General features: G+C 46.5%; 2 protein-coding genes across 7 annotated transcripts in view; both read left to right on the top strand.

Moving 5' to 3' along the window:
* The window catches only part of cuedc1a (CUE domain containing 1a), a 28,082-nt gene extending 27,691 nt beyond the window's left edge, over window positions 1-391 (top strand). For all 4 annotated transcript variants that reach the window (XM_066650932.1, XM_066650929.1, XM_066650931.1 and 1 more), the window contains one exon: window positions 1-391. This exon is cut by the window's left edge and continues 739 nt beyond it. The gene's annotated coding sequence lies outside the window, so the exon portion shown is untranslated.
* Window positions 392-8,491: 8,100 nt separating this feature from the next.
* ksr1a (kinase suppressor of ras 1a) overlaps window positions 8,492-14,300 on the top strand; it is a 40,044-nt gene continuing 34,235 nt past the window's right edge. For all 3 annotated transcript variants that reach the window (XM_066650796.1, XM_066650795.1, XM_066650794.1), the window contains exon 1: window positions 8,492-9,013. In XM_066650796.1, coding sequence (XP_066506893.1) covers window positions 8,747-9,013 — 267 coding nt within the window. In that variant the 5' untranslated portion in view covers window positions 8,492-8,746. The remainder of the gene's footprint in view (window positions 9,014-14,300) is intronic.

The raw sequence follows: 14,300 nt of genomic DNA, 5'->3' as shown, positions 1-14,300 counted from the left end.
TGTGGTGTTTCAAAGAGTGTTTACTTTCACATAGAACATTGTCCATACTTGTTGACCAGGGACGCCTAAACTGGTTATAAACCGACGCTGCCCTTTCTCTCTTCACTTCGGTATCTTCATCACTGTTGGTTTAGTGAGGCTTACGCACTCCTGAGTCTCCTCAAGTATCTCCATACCTCTCCTCAAGACTCAGCTGTGCTTAATCACAGGTTATAACTCTGATTAGTGGACCGAAAGGGGACTGGGGACTGGCCGAGGTTTGAAATGATTGTAATTCTGTCATCGCCATTCCCTCACTCTTACAGTCACCTCTTTGTACAGATTGTCAACTTTGATCCATAACTGCTCTTTTTATCCAAATGATATTAAATTTAATTGAATTAAATGAGAATCAACTGAATTAAATTATCTTTTGAAATGCGAGTTTGTGTCCATGTTTTTGTCTTTGAAGTTCTTATTGATTATCTATCCAGTGCACACTAATCATCCATAAATTTAAAATAATCTTGTTTCCACACGCATTGTCCATTTCTTCAGGTTCACTGACGAGTGACAAGCACTTTGTGCTTCTACGGTTACGGACAGTAGTTCATCTGTTGTTCTGTTGTGACACTGACGTACTGGTACAAGTGGATCAGACACAGCAGTGCTGCTAGAGTCTTTAAACACTCACTGTTAGACACACCTGCCTTGTAGATGTAAATTCAGAGACCTGTAACTGCACAGTTTGTGTTGTTCGCACTCTAGTCTGTAGTCATTGGAGCGAGGGCGCTACCTGGGTATTTTTGGTTGGTGGACATAGAGGGGTTTAAAAACTCTAGCAGGACTGTTGTGTCTGATCCATTATTACCGGCACAACACACATTAGCACACTATTAGCGCACATTCAGCGCAGAGAATGATCCACCACCCAAATAACACCTGCAAGAACAGGGTGAAAGTGGGCTAAAAAGTATGCAGAGCAACAGCTGGACTACAGTCTATAACTGTAGAACTACAAAGTGCTCCAGTATGGTCAGTGGAGCTGATAAACATGGGTTATGTTGAGGTCTGGGGTCTCAGGTGCCCGGGTTAGTGTTCTGAGGACACCAGCAGAGGCGACTCCATCTTCATTTACCTCAGCGTTCCAGTGCTAGCTTCCCTTCCTCCTCCTCAGAACCACAAAGGAAGAATTCATAGGAGAGAAAACAAACAGGGATTAGGTTTTTGCTCTTTGGTTATGTTTGATTTCATTTTTTATGCACTTCCTTCACCAGCAGAGGGGACCAATAAACCAGAGCCAATGTTTTAACAGAAAAGCAAAAAATATATTCACTATGTGACCGTCTGTTACTGAATGCTAATCACTATCAGTTGTAAACATTGATTCTCACATCCTTCAGCTTTGTTTCTAAATTCATTTTCTAGTTCAAAGACTGGGATATTACTTGAATGTGTTAGGTTTGGGGGGTTTTCGAGTTGTTAATATAGTTGTTTGTCAGATTTTAGCTTGTTGCTAATTGCTGAAAGTAGCCATATGCCTTACTGCTAAGAAGCTAACATCTTAATGCTAGTTAATGGACAATAAACAAAAAGTATATATAAAACAACTTATCTAGCTACTTAAGTGACGAAATACAAATAGCCTGTGACGTGTATTTATTAGCCTGTACGTTTAGCAATCAGGATTTGTTGATAACAATGATTATCAATTGTTTTATGACGTAATTTTGTAATGTAGGTGTTACAGTCATGTAATATTATCAACATATGTAATGAGGAAGCTTAGGAGGTATTAAGACGTTCGGTTTACGTCTTTAACCATTTAATATTGCGCAAATAAAATCGGTGTAATAAGCCAGTTCTCATTGCTGCATCAAATTGAAACGTCCACTAGAGGGCAATGAAGACCACCAGTTGGAAGCATGGCAACCTGTTTTTTCCTTTTTAATGTGTTCAAACATCAAATTCAGTACATTTATTCTCAGAGTAGTTAGCATTAGCACTGTCTCCTCCACCACCTTCGTTCATTCGTCTAACGTAACTGATTCATCCAGATCAGGGTTACACTTGGGCAGGAGCCTACTCAAAATCAATGGGTTCAAGGCTAGCACAGGGCATCTCACACACATCCTGTCATTCATACACCTTCAGAAGAGTTCAAACACACACACACACCACTGACCTATGTGTTTTTGGACTGTGGGAAGAAATTGACCGCCAGAAGAAAACCCATGCGACCACACTCCTCACAGATAAAACCCAAGCACATACAAAGAGAAAGAAACACCTATATTTATCTATCTATCTATCTATCTATGTTGTCTGTAATTTTTTGAACAGGTACATTTTATTACACAGTATATAAAAATGTAATAGGACCCTGGTTTGGTTGAAGTGTTTATAAAATGACTACCTGGCCCTGTGTTTGTAGTCTATTTGTGGACAGGGACACGCACAAATCTGCTGGGCTCAGGTGCGTCCAGTCATCAGGGGACAGACAATCATATTCCCCTCAATCCAATTTACTTTGCTGTTCCATGGGGAGAGACTCCTGCTGAAATGCGAGAAGAGATCTGTCCAATGGCTGAGCAGCCAACGAGATTAGGATCAGCAAATACGCTGGGGCCTGCTGGGTACACAGTAACTCAGGTACACATACTCATGGCCGTTTGGCCAGAAACACCTGCTCTGTTTTGTGCTCAAATAACATGATGTTTTCATGTTTTTTGTTTTTCTACAGCCACCACACGATTAACAGCTGGTCAGTAATATTTTATAGTGATGCCTTATTCTCCAGAAGGGGGGGTGGGTGGGTAGCATGCTCCTACTTCTCCACACATCACGTAGCCCAGTGCTTGCCAACACTAGCATTTGTTATCTCATATAAAAGAATTGAGGAATTAGTGTTCTCCTCCAAATGTGTTGAGCTGTGCAGTGACATGTTGTAAGACATTTAAAGGAACTTTAGGTAAGGTTTGGTATTTTTGTTCCTGGGCACACCCTACAGTTGCATAGTGCAATTCACATTTACAGCACTGTCTTGACATTAAGGAGTAAGGGGTTGTTTCCTACTCTCCTTTAATTGTTACATAGTACAGTTTCTGCAGTGCTGAGCCCATAGTAACAATGACAGAGGCTCTGTTCTCAGAATTACAGGTCAGTGCAGTGTCACAATTATTTTGAAGCTGTAATATTTGTATTAATATTTTAAAAATTTATACTTATTGTGGATTGGGCAGCAAGGCGCAGCAGGTAGTGTCACAGTCACACAGCTCCAGGGACCTGGAGGTTGTGGGTTCGAGTCCCGTTCCGGGTGACTGTCTGTGATGAGTTTGGTGTGTTCTCCCTGTGTCTGTGTGGGTTTCCTCCGGGTGACTGTCTGTGATGAGTTTGGTGTGTTCTCCCTGTGTCTGTGTGGGTTTCCTCAGGGTGACTGTCTGTGATGAGTTTGGTGTGTTCTCCCTGTGTCTGTGTGGGTTTCCTCCGGGTGACTGTCTGTGAGGAGTGTGGTGTGTTCTCTCTGTGTCTGCGTGGGTTTCCTCCGGGTGACTGTCTGTGAGGAGTGTGGTGTGTTCTCTCTGTGTCTGTGTGGGTTTCCTCCAGGTGACTGTCTGTGAGGAGTGTGGTGTGTTCTCTCTGTGTCTGCGTGTGTTTCCTCCAGGTGACTGTCTGTGAGGAGTGTGGTGTGTTCTCCCTGTGTCTGCGTGGGTTTCCTCCGGGTGACTGTCTGTGAGGAGTGTGGTGTGTTCTCTCTGTGTCTGTGTGGGTTTCCTCCAGGTGACTGTCTGTGAGGAGTGTGGTGTGTTCTCCCTGTGTCTGTGTGGGTTTCCTCCGGGTGACTGTCTGTGAGGAGTGTGGTGTGTTCTCTCTGTGTCTGTGTGGGTTTCCTCCAGGTGACTGTCTGTGAGGAGTGTGGTGTGTTCTCCCTGTGTCTGTGTGGGTTTCCTCCGGGTGACTGTCTGTGAGGAGTGTGGTGTGTTCTCTCTGTGTCTGTGTGGGTTTCCTCCAGGTGACTGTCTGTGAGGAGTGTGGTGTGTTCTCCCTGTGTCTGTGTGGGTTTCCTCGGGGTGACTGTCTGTGAGGAGTGTGGTGTGTTCTCCCTGTGTCTGTGTGGGTTTCCTCGGGGTGACTGTCTGTGAGGAGTGTGGTGTGTTCTCCCTGTATCTGTGTGGGTTTCCTCCGGGTGACTGTCTGTGACTGGACTTTAAAACCACTGCTGTATGTTTAAAAGCACATTACCACTATTGGTTTCTTTCTTTCTGAGAGTGTAGTATCCCTTTAAGATTCATAGTACTGTAGCCTAACTCCCTGGACACAGCCACAAGGGAAAATCGCTCCCTGATTAAAAAACTGAATAGAGCAGATGGTAGATAAAAGCCAAAGGAAACTTCCAAAGTGTTACAAGCTGAACCCCAGGTTGAAGGAACATTAATGTCTTAGTGAACCATCTCTGGCTTGTTGAGCAACAGTGGTCTCCATGGAAGAAGATCCAAAAGGATTCCACTGCTGAAAGAAACGCTTCAAAATCCAGACTGGAATTTGCTACAGTGCGTGTCGACGAATCTACTGCGCGTCTGGGAGGATGTTCTTTGGACAAATGAGACAAAGCTTTTTCAGCAAGTCACATCAGACAGAAAAAAATGAAGCTTTCAAAGAACATCATACGCACCGTGAAACAAGCAGGAGGCTCAGTTATGGGCTTTTTAGACTTACTTCGTTGCATCTGGCATGGTGTGCCTTGAATCTATGCATGGGACGATGCAATCTCAAGACAATCAAAGCAGTCTTGAGTGAAATGTACTACCCAGTGTCTGAAGGCTCTGTCTCAGTTGTTGCTTGTAGGTCTTTTAGGATAATGATTCATATCACACAGCAAACAGCATCCAAGTATATCTGAAAAAACAAAACTGCTGAACCACAGTCTGGAGAAGGTATAGGTAGAACCTGAGACAGTTGGAGCAATCTTCTCAGGAAGGGTGGGTTAAACGACCTGTCTACAGATGTAGACGTCCCACTGAGAGCCACAGAAATCTCTCGGATGCAGATGTTTCTGATTGATGCAACTATTAAAGGAACATTAGGTAAGGTTTGGGAGGGGGCGGGTGTATGGGGGGTTACTTCTGGAACTCCCCCAGTGTAGTTCATATTTACAGCACTCTACTGAAATTAAAGTGGATGGGGAGAGAGGGAATTGGTCTCCTACCCTCCTCCAAAAGTTACATAGTGCAGTTACTGCTGTGCTGAACCCAGAGGTTTCCTCCCACGGTCTAAAAACACACATTGGTAGGTGGATTGGCGACTCAAAAGTGTCCGTACACTGTAAAACGTTGCTGTAAATTTACAGTGAGTCTGCTACAGTATTTTATTGTAAATCACAGTATTTACAGTGAATTATTGTATTACTCAATTACAGTAATATGCTGTAAATTTGAAATACAGTAGTGTTCCTGTAAAAATACGGTAAATACCTGGGGACTCTGCTGCCAGTATTTTATTGTAAAATTTACAAGAAATTTTTTACAGTGTAGATGTGAGTGTGTGTCACCCTGTGAAGGACCAGCGCCCCCTCCAGGGTGTGTTACTGCCTTGTGCCCAGTGATTCCGGGTATGCTCCGGACCCACCACGACCCTCGAATGAATGAATGAATATAATTTCTATAATGAAATCTTCGAACTGTACTCTCCTTCTGGAGAAGAGAATGTAATGTGCATTTAGGGAACACAAGTGGATTTTAAAGCCACTGTTGCACCTTTAAAAGTACATTTACACTGTACCTTAGTGAAAAGTAATGTACCTGTACAGTACTAATTTTTCTGAGAGAATACTGAAGAAACCACTGCTCTGGTCAGTATTAACAGTGCAGCTCTTTGTTGTTCACTTTGCTTTAATTGGATTTAAAGCCTTAAGGCTCCTCGGCCTCAGCTTGGCCTCAAAGGCACAGTGAGGGGAGCTCAAGTCTGAGAGAATCCCTCTCACCACGAGACACAGGTCTAGACAACGGTGGCTGTCTCCAACGACGCTCGAGGAGGACCACATCCACGTCTAAAAGGTGAGAGGAGTAGGTTGCTGTAGAAAAGGGATGAGTGTTACTCCAAAGCTGAACTTCTTCAGTCCATTTTCCCACTTTCTGCTTCTTGGGCTCGGATTAATCCTCATTATAAAAATGAAGGAGGTTGTCTCTACTTTGCTTCCATTAACACGCTCTGCTCTCCTCAGAAGGCTTTGCTCTAGATGTAGTAGATTCAATGTAGTACATTGCTGTGGGGATATGATTGCATCCAGCCTTTCAGGTTAAGGGATTCTGGAGGATTAGCAGCACAAACTCCACTCCTGATCATCTCAAAGTTTGGATGGAGCGCTGCCACGCCACAGGGGGCAGTTCCACTGTTGCTCATTAGTTACAAACTGTGAAGGGGACTGGACAGGTGTGTGCCCTTAATTTGGTTGAATTTGCTTATTATAAAAGTGTCCACGAATGTTTGAACATAGAGTAAATAACACACAGAAAATGCAAAGGCTTTCAGAGACACGGCGTTCACCGAGGGACAGATGGAGTGAGAGGCACGGCTTGGAGTGTGACTCAGCGCTGAGATGGGAACGTTTAATATGGGGGAACATCACACTTACAGAGAGATGAGAAATATTTGTCGTCAGCGCGTCCTTAGACACCCTCCAGATTCCTTCTGTCTCTCTCTCTCTCTCTCTCTCTCTGTCTCTCTCTCTTTCTCTCTCTCTCTCTCTGTCTCTCTCTCTCTCTCTCTCTGTCTCTCTCTCTCTCTCTCTCTCTGTCTGTCTCTCTCTCTCTCTCTCTGTCTCTCTCTCTCTCTCTCTCTGTCTCTCTCTCTGTCTCTCTCTCTGTCTCTCTCTCTCTCTCTCTCTCTCTCTCTCTGTCTCTCTCTCTCTCTCTGTCTCTCTCTGTCTCTCTCTCTCTCTCTGTCTCTCTCTCTCTCTCTCTCTCTCTCTGTCTCTCTCTCTCTCTCTCTCTCTGTCTCTCTCTCTCTCTCAGATGTATCCATGTGAAAGCCTTATTCAACACAGTTGTACAGTAGGTTCACACTTAGCTTCTCACAACTCTGAAAGTACATTCTTGTGTAACAGCAGTCTTATGTAAATTAAACGGCCAGCAGTTTCACAACTACAAAGTTAAGGGCCTCGGCGCAGGGGAGATCCGCCGAGGTTTTAAATTTTCTGCACGTTTTGATTTTGAAGTTTTATCAGAGCAACTTCATCCATTCATTCATCTTCTGTAAACACTTCATCCTGCGCCGGGCTGCTATAGGCCCACAGCATATCCAGAATCAGTGGGTGAACACATGAACACACCCTGGACAAGGTGCCAGTCCATCACTGTGCATCACACACCCTGTCACTCACTCACACAGCTGGGGACGGTTTCACACACTCACCCTGTCACTCACACACACACACACACACACCTGGGGACAGTTTCACACACTCACCCTGTCACTCACACACACCTGAGGACAGTTTCACACACTCACCCTGTCACTCACTCACACCTGGGGACAGTTTCACACACTCACCCTGTCACTCACACACACACACACACACACCTGGGGACAGTTTCACACACTCACCCTGTCACTCACACACACCTGAGGACAGTTTCACACACTCACCCTGTCACTCACTCACACCTGGGGACAGTTTCACACACTCACCCTGTCACTCACACACACCTGGGGACAGTTTCACACACTCACCCTGTCACTCACACCTGGGGACAGTTTCACACACTCACCCTGTCACTCACACACACCTGGGGACAGTTTCACACACTCACCCTGTCACTCACACCTGGGGACAGTTTCACACACTCACCCTGTCACTCACACCTGGGGACAGTTTCACACACTCACCCTGTCACTCACACACTCACCCAGTCACTCACACCTGGGGACAGTTTCACACACTCACCCTGTCACTCACACACACACCTGTGGACAGCTTCACACACTCACCCTGTCACTCAAACACACACACCTGTGGACAGCTTCACACACTCACCCAGTCACTCACACACACCTCGGGACAGTTTCACACACTCACCCTGTCACTCACACACACACTTGTGGACAGCTTCACACACTCACCCAGTCACTCACACACACACACACCTGTGGACAGCTTCACACAGCCCGTCCATTGTGGGAGGAAACCCACGCAGACACAGAGACAACACACCACCCTCGGTCCCCCGGCTACCGCAGAGAAACCATGGCGTGGTTAAAATATCGGGGGCGACATTACAGTCGACATCCACAGCTGCTTTAATCCTCTGATTGTTTTAGAGGCGCTGTGGCCCTGGGGACTACATTCCCCAGCGTGCATTGCGCTGTCGTTTCCCCCCAGCTGACAGGCGCTGGTGGGTTTAAAATAATTATTTAAATAAATAAATAAATAAAGCGGGCAAGCTACCATAAGCGCGAGCGGGAGAGAGAGAGAGAGAGAGAGAGAGAGAGAGAGACAGACAGGGGGAGGAGATCAAGGGGAGAGGATCGCGCGAGCGGACGGTGCACACTGGAACGCCGGAACACATGTGATTTAACCCGAGTCCGGTTCATGTTTCGCCTTCATTTGAGGGCTCTTTTTAAGGAGGTCCTGGTGTTTGTTGGACTTATGTGACCGGGTGTCGCGTGCGTGTGTGACGCCTTCGTGCATGCGCGGTTCTGTGCGCGCTTGTGCGTGCGTGAGGGCGCGCGCCCGTGTGTGTTCTCCGTGTCGTGTGCTCGATGCTGAGGGATGCGGTGCGGCGCCTCCGCTGAGAGCGCAGTGGCGATGATGCTGGAGAGCGACGACGAGCGGCCGCGCGGAGACTCGGACACAACGGCGGCGGCGGCAGCAGCGAGGTCGGCGCGAGCGGCGCGTGCGGACTCGGCCACCGCCGCGCTGCACCACTGCCAGCTCATCCAGAACATGATCGACATCTCCCTCTCCAGCCTGCAGGGGCTGCGCACCAAATGCGCCGCCACCAACGACCTCACCCAGCACGAGATCCGCACCCTGGAGGTAGTGCACGCAGGGGGGGAGGGAGGGAGGGGGAGGGCCCAGCGCTCTCTCTCTCTCTCTCTCTCTCTCTCTCTTTCTCTCTCTCTCTCTGTGCCCCGCTCGATTCTCGTGCATTTCTTTTTCTCTACTGCTGATGCACGCGCCATATGCGCCCTATCGTATTTACAGCAGAAAACAGAAAAGCCCCATATTAACATTTACACATCTGCCCTGTGCTGCCCCTTGTCTTGTCTTGTGCATTGGCTGGGGGCAGCTGGGTAATGGTGATGGGTCTTGATTCAGATCTTTGAGCCTCGTGCATTCCTTTCCTCGTCTGTCGCTGTTGTGCGTTTGCGTTATGCACGCGCCATGTGCATCGGGTTGTACCAGCGTCAGAGCCGAATCTCCATATTTGATGTTTACCCCGTATGTTCCCCTCTATCGACCCCCTACCAGCCTCGTGCATTAGCTGCATTGCTTTCCTAGTCTTCTTGCACGCGCTGTGTGCATCAGAAAGCAGCATAACAGTTAGATGTGGGCAAGTCTGACCAAGACACCAGGCATAGTCTCTGTATTTACCCCCTTTCTACATGCCCCCCCCAGTTTCTGAGGGCTTGCTTTTGCCCTTTAGCCTCATGTATTTTTGCTGTTGTGGTGACTTCTGCATAAATTGGCACCGTAACAATTAGGGGGTGGGTGAATCAGACCAGAGTGCTAGGTTCGCTCTTTCTGTTTACCCCCCCCCCCCTCAATCTCACTATTTACCCCTCTGTGTTTGCCCCCAGCATTTATGCAGTGGCATTTCTCTTTTCAAGCATTCTGTCATCTCTAGCTCTGCTTCTGTTGTGTGGCTAATCTAATTCCTAGCATCAAATATGTAGCGCCCTAGCTATTCTGGAAGGGGGGCCAGTTAGAGTGGGGACCGCTGGTGGTGATTAGGCCCTAGCTTAATGCATGTCTGCTGCTGTTGTCCTGTAGTAGGTTCCACACCACTGTAGCGCCACAGCACCGTGACTCTTCAGGTGGTCAAATCAGAGCAGGGTACAGAGACCACTTTTTAAAACTGAGTTGCTGCTGTTGTTTTCCGTTTGTGACCCCACAGAACCCACTCAGATATGAGGCATATGCACTGTAGCCCCACCCACTCACACTGAAGTTATAAGGAGTGTTTCAGTGCAGCTCATTTAAATACCACATTCTCCAAGGCACTGTTGATCTGTTGGGGACACAGAGAGGTAAAGATAAGCCGTTGATGCCATGTGTATTTTTGTATGTATTGCACATTGCTAATTTGTTGCCGTGGAGTTGTTTTCTGCAGCAGGTGTAGAGCTTTGGAACTGACCTGGTTTCTGTTCTGACCCTTCGTTTATGGCAGAGATAAACAGCTTCACCTATTTTGTGAAGACGCATACAACTGCACGGCATATGGCAATTTAGCCCCGCCCACTTTGTGCGGAAGTTATAAGGAGTGTTTCCATCTGAGCGGCTTTTGGCAGAGGGACAGTTTATCAAATCAAACACGGCATCCTGTTTTAGTGTACAGGGGGTCCTCAACTTACGACGTTGATTCGTTCCTACGTCGCGTCGTAAACCGATTTTCGGTGTAAGTCGGAACATACGTACATACTGTACGTAAATAACATACTGTAAGCACTTATCCTATCCTAACACCTATTCTCCTCGGTCCCGAGCCGCGTAACCGTGTATTCTTCCGCCGCGCACACCAAACACTAACGTCACGTTACGACGTTTACCACGCAAAACCACTTACGTCGAAACAAGGCTTTATACAGTAAATGGGAGATGTCGTAACCACGAAACATCGTAACTCGGGACTGACGTAATCCGAGGACCTCCTGTATATCTGGTACAGGCAGATTTGAAAAATTAATTACATCTTAAATTGATTTATGCTGTTTGTCCAACTTTCTTTGAAAAGATGAAAGGCCAGGTTAAAAAGGCAAGGCCCAGTAGTTAAGAGAGAGTTATGTGACACTCGCCATACCATTTAATTACCTAATTAAATATAAAAAATTCAGGCCTGTCCACTAACAGAAGCCTGTTGGTCAGGTGAGTGTTAGGAGTCTTGCCCATGGACTCTTAGGTTTTTAGAGTGGTGTGTTTACTCAGGGCCCTAGTCTTCTCTATAGAGAGCAGTGATGTCACCCACTACTCGGCACCAGCCACACTTTAGGCCTCTCTAGATTACAGCGTCTATATCTGAGTTGTCTGTATGTTTGGGTGAGTGTGAACGTCTCTTTGTCTCTGGTGTCCAAGTCTCTAATCAGTGATCTGTGGATTAGATGGGAGCTGCTTTGCTGGATTACAGGCTGGATGACTTGTCTTAAAAGTTAGTTTGTTCTTTTTTCGGCTCCTTTTTGGTGTGTCCGTAAAACAAGGATGGCGTATTTTAAAGACATTAATCCGTTCATCCCAAAGAGGAGCATATTCCTATTGGTCCGTCTCTTATCTGTTAAAGGGGCACCAGGTAAGATTTGGGCTCCACCAGCAGTTCGTGCAGCAGAGGGTAATTTCCTTTTACAGAACTGTCCTGAAATCTACTGGGAGTGGGAGGTGGGTTGCTAATCTCTTTTAAAAGCTACATAGTGCAGTTTCTGCAGTGGTGAACTCGGAGTAGCAACAACCGAGACTGTATTCTTCCTATTGCAGGTCAGTGAAGCGTCACGTTGATTCTGAAGCTGTGATTTTAAGGTAAAAATACTACCTAGTGTTACTTTAAGGGACAGATGCTGTTTTCAAATTATGTCAAAAGAGAGTGCAGACGTTTGATATGTTGCTACACACACACACACACACACACACACACACACACACAAAGAGTGAGCGAGTGCAAATTAATTCTGCAAAATGTGCAGAAATGTAGCCTTTCCTTCCCTTTTGTTCTCTTTTGTGGCGTTTAGAGTTGCTGTGGTTTCGGCTCCCTGTTTTCTTGTTGTATTTTTAGACCCGAGATCAAATAAACGACTGAAATTTTGTGCCATCAGCTCAGCTAGCTGCTTTCAGTTCTGCTTCCTGTTGAAGCTGGAGGAAGTCTGCCCCCTTCGTGCACCTCCAGAGTCCAGAGACTTTCGGGCCTTTGCAGCATCAGGAAACAAGGGGGTTGGGGGGAGGGGAGGGGGGGGATCACGACTGTTGAGGAATTGCCCCGTCAGCTTCCTTTCGGAGCCTTGCTGCTGCTCAGGACCTTTTCCTCCTCTGTTGTCCGATGCGATGTGGCATCCTCTCTGTCCCAACATATTTGATTAGTCATAGTACAGAGGGGCTGCGGTGCTTCGCTTATTGCTGTCTCTCTCTCTCCCTTCACAGGTGCAGATCTCATTAGCATGTGATATGTGATGTTCTTGGCAGGCAGCTTTTGAGGTTGACTACGATTCCCTCGCGGCCAAATCACTTGTGGGTTTTTTTTTTCACTGGGTTTTTATTAGCTTTTGTATTTCAAAACATGTAGCAAAGATAATAACTCTGCTTACATGCTCTGGGCCCAACTCAACACAGTATGTGTACACGGGTAACATTGTGTATGAGGGATGTATAATGATATCAGTATTGTATCAGACAGTTGTTAAAAAAAACTGTAAATAGCTTTAAAACATTGATAGTTAAATATGGCATACTGGGGACCCTTCAGTATTTGAGATTTTCACTGGTGCAAAAACAAGAGCACAAGTAGTTCCTCAATTACTACTGCTAACACAATGCTGCTTTAAAAGAGAATGTAAACTGCCCAGATCTTTCACATCAGCTGACAGAGGCCTGTGCTCGCTAGCGTCGTTTGCACTGATTGGTTGAAGTGTGGGCCTTCTTACCAACTGTAATCTCTAGTGGTGCTTTTCCACTGCATGTCACCTACTCGACTCAGGTTGGCTCTACCTTTTTGCTGTTCCATTAGGCAAATCTGGTACCTAGAACCAAGTACTTTTTAAATCCCTGGGTGGATCTGCTCATGTTGCTGATTGCTCATGAATCAGGACCCATTTCTGGTGGTGCTCCCCTCAAGCCAAGGACTGGATTAGTCTCAGCAGAAGTTCCAATGCTGCGAGCGGTCAGAAACGACAGGCAGAAAATCATTAGCCATCTCATAGGCTCCCGTTGGGACGGCTGAAGTGGTCATACGAGGGCCATTTAGGGAGGACAAAGTGGAGGCTCGTCAATTCTCATTTAGCGCTAAACGGGCTTTAAACGGCCTTTTAATTCCCCCCTTTGAACAACAGGAGCTGAAGTGGTCCTCACACGCACTTGTGATGACCTCCCCTTCCCACCGCCCACCTGGCTTTCACTGACACCTGTGCTTCAGCGCAATCAAGAGAGGCTTGAACTTGGATTCGATTCCCACAAAAAAGGCATTTTGTTCTTCCACTTCGTGGCAGTGTTTTTATTATGATTTTTTTATTAAACTAAAATTTGCGTGGTGCGCTCGTGAGTGGATAATGGTGCGCCGCTGTTCCGACTGGAGTAGTGCGAGGTGGTGCTTCACTTTTCACACGCTAATCCTGGCCAGACACCAAATCCTCACACTCGTTCTTCTCTGGGTTTTCTCACACTCTCTCACTTTCTCTTCCTCTCCAGATCTCTCCTCGTACCTGCCATGTCTCTCCGGCGGAGGGTTGTAGTATTAGAAGCACTCGGGCATTTCCATGTTTTCATAAAATCTATGAAAGTAGAAGCTCTTGTTTTTTCTCAAATCTCTTTGGAGAGAAGCTTGTTGCTTGTTGAAGCCAAGGCCTGCCGTCTCCTCCAGTATGTGTATCTCCCATGGTGAATTCTACCAGACGTATTTGGACTCGTACAGCATCAAGGTCTTGTATTTGGAAGAGCCATGAGTGTGTCTAGAAAGACGGCACTGAGACTAGTAATCCCACTGGATGTTAGACTTACAGTAGTAACTGGAAGTGTATTTTTTAAACATATTGTTATCGCTGCTGTTGGACAAAACCAACACTGTGCTTTCTTCAAATCGCTAACTGTTTAGAAAAAAGACTAATGAATGGTAATTTATTCATTCATTCATTATCTGTAACCCTTATCCAGTTCAGAGTCGTGGTGGGTCCAGAGCCTACCTGGAATCATTGGGCGCAAGGCAGGAATACACCCTGGAGGAGGCGCCAGTCCTTCACAGGGCAACACACACACACACATTCACTCACACCTACGGACACTTTTGAGTCGCCATTCCACCTACCAACGTGTGTTTTTGGACTGTGGGAGGAAACCGGAGCACCCAGAGGAAACCCACACGGACACAGGGAGAACACACCACACTCCTCACAGACAGTCACCCGGAGGAAAC

This window comes from Hoplias malabaricus, chromosome 18, assembly GCF_029633855.1.
Source record: "Hoplias malabaricus isolate fHopMal1 chromosome 18, fHopMal1.hap1, whole genome shotgun sequence".
Classification (NCBI taxonomy): domain Eukaryota; kingdom Metazoa; phylum Chordata; class Actinopteri; order Characiformes; family Erythrinidae; genus Hoplias; species Hoplias malabaricus.
The sequence above is the reverse complement of the archived record's forward strand: the minus strand, read 5'-3'. Positions and strand labels throughout refer to the sequence as shown.